At 42.0% G+C, this 8,934-nt stretch overlaps 1 protein-coding gene across 2 annotated transcripts; it reads right to left on the reverse strand.

Moving 5' to 3' along the window:
* Positions 1-532: 532 nt before the first annotated feature.
* On the reverse strand, positions 533-7,284 carry nr2e1 (nuclear receptor subfamily 2 group E member 1). 2 transcript variants are annotated; one of them, XM_022737858.1, is made up of 9 exons: positions 7,224-7,284; positions 4,112-4,257; positions 3,234-3,321; positions 2,625-2,860; positions 1,902-2,048; positions 1,503-1,599; positions 1,221-1,370; positions 959-1,064; positions 533-695 (listed from the first exon to the last, which is right to left on the reverse strand). In XM_022737858.1, the coding sequence occupies exons 1-9, from the start codon at positions 7,282-7,284 to the stop codon at positions 533-535; spliced, it is 1,194 nt and encodes a 397-aa protein (XP_022593579.1). The 2 variants fall into 2 exon arrangements, with proteins under 2 accessions (XP_022593579.1, XP_022593580.1); XM_022737859.1 differs by having other exon boundaries at positions 7,257-7,281.
* Positions 7,285-8,934: the final 1,650 nt, after the last annotated feature.

Here is an 8,934-nt window from a genome sequence, read left to right on the forward strand (position 1 = left end):
GGATCGAGGGACAGCGACTCGCATCCCCTATTACGCATGCGCCATCCTTTTTTGGTTTCCTCCATTGGGATTGAACACAGCAATAAAAGATTGAATTGGTCTTCAAGCTCATTGGTCTCACAGACACTCGAAAAACTTCTTAATATATAACATTTCTTTGTCAGACACACTTGGCAGGAGCTCTCCAGAGTCTTTAGGCGGTATTTAAACACGGTGGGCTCTTTGCCCACGCCACAGGTTGCACTTTTCAGTATCATACAGGCAATTCTATAATGGAAATTACAGGCTAGTCCTTAACTAGAGATACTGTTAACAGGCTACTTGGTGAATTCCGGCTGTGTTGCAGTCTTTGTTTCATCGGAGCCTAGGCCTAAACGGTCTATTTTATAATAGCCCAAAAGATTTTTGTGCTCAGCAAAAATTCAACCCATGCTTACACCTGCTATGATTTGACATCCTGCCGACTGCTGGGTGGGTCTGTGGGCCTACAGCTCAAGTCTTTTCCATGCGCGCTGGACAGATGGCGAGAATTTCATATATCGCTGGACTTGTACATGTCGGAGAGGAGCCTGGTGATGGGCACGTTTCCGATGGTCTTCTTGAAGAACACCTCCTCTATGGTGGACGGGCTGACGGAGCGGAGCGCCGGCAGGAGCAGGAGCAGCTTACCGAAGCGACAGGGCTGAGTCGGGTACCTGAAACACATCACCGGGGGTCAGAAACAGCCTCTACTGTGCGTGGACTGTCTGACGCAGCCGCTCCAATTAACGCACACCTGTGACAAAACTGCTGCCAATTTAAAAAAAAAAAGAAAAAGAAAAAAAACGCGCTTCGACAGTTGCACCTGTGCAAAATTACAGGAAACCACAGTGGCTTATTGCCTCATTAACTTCATAATGAATGTGGCTGCAGGAGACGGTGCAAAACGTGCTCAAAGCATCGTTGGGTTGAATCTCACCTGGTGTGTATGTAGCTGTTGAGAGTGAGCTGTGCTTCGTCCTGTAGTGCGGCGATGGCGCTGGCGTTGCGGAAACTCCTTAACTCAGTGCTGCCATGTGTAGGAACTGTAAGACAGGGGCGAGGGTTTAAAAGGTGCTGGTGTAATTCATAAATAATAGCACACTGGTAATGAGTTGAGTAGAAATGATGATTTCCATTGGGAGCCTTTGTCAAGTTTAATGACAGCGCTGTAAAATACCCAGAGAGATGACAGTACTCACCAGCTTTGAATGTCACGATACATTTTAAACAGGCGAACTCTGTGGCATCGAGGCGCATCTGTCTGAATCGGGTGACCACCTCTTGAAGTGCTTGAATCTCAGACAAGATCTTATTCATCCGCTGGGACTCTGTGTTTTCAGTGTTCATTCCTACAAGTAAAACATGGAGTAAACATGGAGAAATTGTCAATATGCAGGTTAACACACAATAACACATTCACACCTGTAGGGCTCACGAGGCCTGGAGTGACCTGTAGCCATTCGCAGAGGTACAGTGCCTACCAGAAACGGCTAGAAGAGTAGTGGAGTCCACAGGTATGGCCCACTGCGCGATCCCCAGAACAAACAATTCCCTCCAAGCGTCCTCCAGCAGAATCAGCTGTAAAAGAGGAAGCGTTTCAGTGTTAAACTCTCACTGTAAAGCTTAAAGAAGCAATGAGCCCCTTTGAATCGCATTAAGTGCCAGTACAACAGTAACTCGTGCGTAAAACGTGATGGCGAAAGTCCCAGTTTACAACATCATCTGACATCAAATCTAAACGGAAATTTATACGTCGATTCCTGACATTTTTTTTTCTTGAGTGCTGATCGCTGCCAAATAAAGGCCCTGCAGGACAGACCGTGAGCTCCTTATTTAAAACTCTTAAACCCCCTCCCTCAGCCCATCACTCTAAAGTGTACCTGATCAGATAAAGGGAGCGTGGAGAATGCGGGGACACTTTTGGCCCACTTGATGCTCATGAACAGGAGGCGCGCCGCCGACTCGCACACAGACTCAGTCGCCACCTCGTACAGATACATGGGGGTACCGCTGACTTCATGGGGATACTGGAGGAAGAGAAAGATTATAGTTGTCATCACATCATCACCATCATCATCATTATCATCATCATCATACAACAGCTTGTGTTATAATTGTGTTATAATAAAACTCAATTCAGAGAGCTGCGCACAACAAAGGTCAAATTCCAAGCCCCGGCACCTGGTTTTATAATTATTAGTGTTGCTTGTGGTGGATTTACAGTGAGAAATCTAATTGGCGGATTTGTGGCTCTTACAGGCTGCTAAATCTGGACAAGAATTCCAACTTCTAACCCTTGCGAAAAAAAGCTGTAATCCTATAATAACATTTGGGAAGGGTATAATACAAATATCCATGGAATACCATAAACTACTAAGAACGTGTATATTCTGATAATTCTAGATTTTAAAAATGACATTAAATGTTATAAATAGCGATTAAACCCATGGTATACAGATTGATCAGTGATTTCTGTTGACTTAGAGGTGGACAACTACTTATACGTCAAGTAGAACTTACAGCTATTAAATCCAGGGAGATAAGAAAAGAAAAATCATAAAAAATAATTGTGTAATAATAAGACATCCCGAAGTATGAGCTACCTTCGGTGTGGGCTGCGCCAGACCCACGATGGCCTGTCTCTCTGGCGTGGTGGCTACCGTGCTCATCTCCAGGTTGTGAGGCTCCAGTTGCGTGACCGTGGTGAAGAAGGGAGGGCCGGGCAGAGAGGATCCCGGGAAATGGGTCGACGATCCGTTCACCTCTTTGTGGCCCCGGAAATATAGGGCGACCTGTTTGCGGATGGTGGACGTCCGGGGCCCCCTCTCGTGCTGAACGGCTGTGAAACGAGCCGGCAGAGGAACACAGAGTGAGGGGGGAAAGATCTCTGCAGGGAATAATGGCTTGTTTACCTGATTTCTTTATGGTATTTTTCGAAAAGGATTGTCATTATCCTAACTGCTCCTAAAAAAATAATCAAATGTTGTTTGTGTAGAGGAAAAAATAATTGGCTTTAATGAGCTGTAATCTATCAGCACAGTACCACAGCACCAGTATAAATAATATCCCCTTTAAAACAAGTAAAGACTGGGTAATTATCAACTTCCTTTGAGCCTTGATTAAAAGCCTTAATACACTTTGCCCACCCCAGTCCAAACGCCACTGCATGGTGTGTCTATGGCCAAAGTGATAATTAAATTATGTCCATTTACCGTCTTTATTCATGTTCACTTCCAGACACTTCTTCAATCGGCACGCTCGGCACTGGTTCCTGTGAGTTTTGTCTACGGGGCAACCACCCTTTACAAGAGAAAGAGAGAGCGGGAGAAAAGAGAGGGGGTTACAGCTGAATTTCTCTCTGCTTGAACGACAGAATCCTATGTGCTATTATCTTCCCGGGAGGCCAATCTCCAGGTGAGAGATCGTGCTATTATCTTGTAGTTATCGACCTACTCCCCCCGCGGCTCCAGCGCGGCCTCATCCCGGAGGATAAGTACTCCATCCCGCCCTCTGCTGCCTAAATCCTCGCCTTCGAGTCATCACATTAGATTGGATTACACCTGATACATCACAGCAGCGAGGTGTTTAGCCCCAGCACTTAATGACCCAGGCATGACACAATTAGGCTCATCAAGAGAGACTTAACACAGCGCGCAGAAGAGTAAAGCAAACACAAATCTGCGCGTAAAGTTCCAGTTCCCGTGCGTAAAACCTAATAGTCAGTAATGGTGTTTGGATGAGAAATTTAAGAGAGACTTAAAACCAGTGCATAAAAATCTCCCTGGAGATAAATGCAATGCTGGTTGCCTAGATATCATTTGGTCAGTGTAAGAAATCACATAGAGGCATATCAGTATGACTGGGTACTGAATGCTTTCTCGGTTTAATTTTTAATGCTTCTCTCTTGAGTTCCCTGTGATTGCTTTTACGTCCAACCTGCTCCATTCTCCACAAAAAATGATCAAATATAGACTCCCTTATAGCCATTACACCTCTGCTACAACCAATTTAGGCCAATGTAAAAAAAAGAAAGAAAGGAAGATAAATAAATGAATATGTAAGACTTGTATAAATTGTAGGGAGGCCTCACCTGAGAGCCAGATTTACAGACATAGGTCCTGTTTCTGCGGATGCTCCTCTTGAAGAATCCCGAGCAGCCGTCACAGGCGTAAACACCGTAGTGCTTCCCTGAGCTGCGGTCGCCGCACACTTTGCATGGGATGTCCAGAATCCGACCTGGAAAAGGCCCAAATTTCAATTAAATGCCACGTTCAGTCAATTATTAAGCAATGGAATCAAATATAAATGAATAAATTATCATGGCAAACTATGATGAATATTGAAAATGTGGATACATTGCAGGAAAAGTTTTCAAAGTTGACACAAAACTTGAGAAAATCTTGCTCATTCATAGTTTTGCAGTTTAGTTCTGCCGTTCATTTGAAGCGAGTTTCGCAGCTGGTGGACTATATATATATGTATATATATATACATATATATATAGTATATATATATACATACAGTATACAGTTGGCCTATATTCTAAAAATGAACTTGTTTTTACACCCCGGGGAGCTATGGACCAACCGTCCTACAAATGACTTGTTTATGTCCGACTACCCCACAAAACACACACACACACACACACACACTGGACAGCGCCCCGCGCCTCGTCCGACCATGGGAATTTACGGCGCACATTTCAAGAATAAAGTCCGGTGGGAAGCGTCATATCTGAGCTCTCTAAGACAATAGCCTCAGGGCGCACAATGGAGACATTAGGGGAAAGTGTTAACTTAATGATTTTCCCCTATTGAACCTCGTCTGACTGCCTGGATCTCGACAAGCTGCCAACTCCCCTTCATAATGGGACTCGACAGCTGCTTTATCCCGCAGGTCTATAGGCCCCAGGATTAGGGAGTGACACTGCACCATGAGAATAATGCGCACCAACTCGTTTCACCAACTCAAATGAAGTGTATGTAAATCGACCCCGGTGTAGATGAAAAAATGTGATTTTTTTTTTTTTTGGTGAAGATTTTGTATTCAAATCTATGAAAAAGAAGTATATTTGTATGCATATGAGGGAGTCTTTTTTATTCTGGAGGGAAAAGCCGTCTATGTAATTACACTGACGTTTTGCCACCTGCTCATTGATTCATCAGTGACCCGTCAAAAAGGGTAGCATGGGAATAACCACTCAGCAGCAAAAACAATGACTTCAGGAGAGAGTTACAGAGCTTCAATTGGCAGATTATTAAGAATCAGAAGGCCATGTTGGCTATTTAAGTGTAGGCCACAGCCGTGTAATTGCTCTAAGATAGAGAGAGACAACTTTGTATGCAGCATTTATGTCGGTTTCTTTATAAGCGAGAGTAGGCCTGCTGAGAGTCAACTTCCATTTACAAGAATTTAACATTTTAAACCTGCTTCATAATAAGAAATATCCTCATTAGTAGTCATCTATAGGCCAGGTTAATACTCTATATATTTTTTAGATGTAATAGAAATCATGACTGTACAGTTTGGAGTCACTTATTGAGTAGATTATATAAAACAAACCAAAGTTGTGCACTTCAGGCTCATTTGCGCACTTCCAAAATAAAAGTTCCACGCGTAATTAAATCATAGGAGAACGAAACAACGCAGAAGTTCAGCGAGAGAAGCTCAGACAAATATAAAACAGTGTTTGCAAGAGAGTCCGTTAGATAAAAATGACGCACGATTATTGTTGTGTAGGAGGGGTGGTGGTGGGGTGGTGGAAATGTATTTAACTTCCCGCTGCGGGGGTCCAATTCGTCTCCATTGTGTGCAGTAATTGCTTGAAGATATATGGCATATTCTATTAACGTAATCACCATCAAGGCGAGAAGCTGCTAAAAGAACTGGAAATTAAGTTTCACTGAGAGAAGGACATGTTTCTACTGACCACCCATAATGTGGGCAGCTATGAACTTGAATGACAGTATAACTGTGATGTTGTGCTGTGAGTTGTTTTATTGTAATTTAATCATGTTGGTTATCTACAGAAATCTGAATACATCTGAATACTCGAGGGCAAAACAACGGCTAAGAGAGGTAGAGCACTTTGACGTGAATCACACATGTTTGGATGTGTGACTGAAGGAAACACACAGGCTAATGCAAAAGAAAATTTTCTGTCTTTTGAAACAAAACAAAAGCCTACTTTGGGCCTATATTATAAGTCTAATTTCACTTGAATTCATTATGAGGCCTAGCAGAGGGCTAATTGCAAAAGTTAAGAATAAAAGAAACCCATTGCAAATTTAACCTAACCTATAAAGTACAAGAGATTCTTCAATATCACAAGGAAATCTTCAAAAATGCAATTTAAAAACACTGAATAAACCCGCCATGATGATTAAATAAATGAGATATTTTACAGTAGTGTAGAAACGCGCGCATGCAGACACAATCACGCCTTTAAACAGTAAGATAAGTGAGTTGACTAACAGCTCCGTAACAGAAGAAGAATCTCTTGTAGATATCTTCAAACCAAATTCAAAGTGAATATTCTTCGGTTTATTGCTTAATTATTCTTTTGAAGATATTATTGAAAATGAAATTACGGGCAACAAGTGGCATCAAATGGAGCTGTTGATGAGGAATATTCAGAGCGTTATTTCCTGCCTCTAAAATGTGTGATCTCCTTTACGAAAAAATATATTTCTTAAAAAAAAATAAAAGTCCTTCTAATCAGCTTGAATCCGCTTTAATTATAGACACAAGTTTACGCAGCCACCTGTGTGTGTGTGTGTGTGTGTGTGTGTGTGTGTGTGTGTGTGTGTGTGTGTGTGTGTGTGTGTGTGTGTGTGTGTGTCTATGCGTGTGTGTGTGTATCTATGCGTGTGTGTGTGTATCTATGCGTGTGTGTGTGCGCTCGGAGAAAGAAACGGACGACAGCTATTCCCCATGGATCACTACTCACATTTTTTTGGAAGGCCATGAGGAACGAAATGACTTCATTAATGTACAGGAGCCTTGATGACATGAGAGATGTCAAGTCGTGTGGTGCAGTCCATGTACAGCGGCTTTATGTTGTTAAGTTTGAATTTATTTATTTATTTATTTTTAACACTCAATGTCAGAGAAAGGCCTTTTCCACAGCTCTTATTCTAACACACCGGAGGCTACTCAGTATTCTCCAGGAGCGTCAGGGGGAAGAGAAAAGCGACACTTACTTGATTTGACGTTCAGAATATCCAAACAGCCACTTGTTGAGCCGGCGGGTTTGCTCATCATGGATGCTCGACTTTGTAATAAAGTTCAGAATGAAAAATGTCCTCTTCCTCCTTCTTATTCTTGTTGATAAAAAAAACCCAACAACAAACAATCAAATTGGTGAAACCGCAGCACTTTCCTTGAATTCTTCACCAGCAGCGACGAGATCAGCAAGTCAAGGTCCCGAGTTGCTCAACTTGATACAGAGTAGATCTCCGATCGACGACACCCCAAAAAAATCTTAAGACACTCGATGATACATTGTATCGGACAGTCTTTGGCTCCGACTTGCAGAAAGAAGCGGACTGCAGCCCTAGGGCAGAGACCGGTTAGCGGCGATAGCAGCCCTCCTGCTCGGGGTGCAGCAGCCGGTGCATAAAGTTAAGAGTTAGAGAAACGCTGCCTGGAGCGCATCCGACGGTGCCAAAGCGGTGATGAAAAAGGGGGAGAAAAAAAAATCAATTTCGTATATTCTGACAGATGAAAGCTTGTTAAAACCAGGACACGATGTGACTTTGTGGTGCGAGTCCCCCAAATAAGCCTTGGTAATATTTATGAGAAGTGTCAGGGGGAGGCTGGAGGGTGGAGATCTCCACTTCCTTCATCCACTTGGCTTTCTACTCCAAACTCCAGCCTGACGTCACTGGCGTGTGTGTGTGTGTGTGTGTGTGTGTGTGTGTGTGTGTGTGTGGGTGTGTGTGTGTGTGTTTGTGTGACCGATCGTGTGAATGTGTTTGCAAGTGATGTGAAGTGCCTTGCTCATGGATCCTGAGGCAGGGCAAACAAAAAAACACGTGTTGCATAAGCTCCTACAAGCTTTCTGCGATATTTAAATGTGCTTTAGCTGCAGGTTTATTTATCTGAGTTTGGCTCAGATGTGAAGCAGTGTCGTGCTCGTCATTTCCTACATGTACACCAGCACAGAAACAATTGTCTGTTAACATGCAGTCCTTGAGATTGAAGGATGGGGGGGGGGTGCAGGAGTGCAAGTTTTCTAAATGTACACACTAATAATGAATTGGTTATATTATCACAGATTAATAAATACTATGCTAAATACTGATTGCATCAAAATAATGAAACGTATTATAATATTGTAGTAATGTGGCTTTATTAACTCTTTTTTGTAAGAGGCAAAAAAAAAAAAAGTTTGTCTTTCTTTTATTTGAAAGTGGTTTTGAGCTTCATTGATCACTGTGTTTTTCAACCTGTTGCAGGCGTTTCAAGCTGTTGTTTTTGGCTTGTTTGGCGGTGTCAGTTATTCATTTGCCATCGATCGATTATTGGGGTCAATCTGAATTTAGAGCTCGTTAGTTTGACAGTAATATATATACAGTGAAAGACAAGGTTTTAGCCAGTTTAGTAGATAAAAACAGTGTATACAATACAAAAACAGAAAAATGTGAAAATTGAAAGTGTCGACTTTCCCCCATTGTACTGTCCTTATATAACATTTTCCTTTTCATTTTAAACATTATAATTTATAATGAACTGTATTCAACAAATAAAACAAACAAATAAACAAAATAAAACGTCAGAACATTTAAGCTCTACTACTTTTAGTAGTTCTAATAACAATGATAATAATAATAATCGTAACTTTTAACTCAGCTCTTATTTTAGTGCAGTTTCGTTTTTTTTTTACTATTTTGTACTAAACACATTCACACA

This window comes from Seriola dumerili, unplaced genomic scaffold (assembly GCF_002260705.1).
Source record: "Seriola dumerili isolate Sdu_G_001 unplaced genomic scaffold, Sdu_1.0 BDQW01000025.1, whole genome shotgun sequence".
Classification (NCBI taxonomy): Eukaryota; Metazoa; Chordata; class Actinopteri; order Carangiformes; family Carangidae; genus Seriola; species Seriola dumerili.

Coding starts and splice junctions, on each gene's coding strand:
- nr2e1 (XM_022737858.1), bottom strand. CDS start 7,284: ATGATGAGCAAACCCGCCGGCTCAACAAGTGGCTGTTTGGATATTCTG. Junction 2,861..3,233: donor AGTGAACATGAATAAAGACG/GTAAATGGACAT, acceptor CTCGTTTCACAG/CCGTTCAGCACGAGAGGGGG. Junction 1,600..1,901: donor CGCTCCCTTTATCTGATCAG/GTACACTTTAGA, acceptor CCTCTTTTACAG/CTGATTCTGCTGGAGGACGC.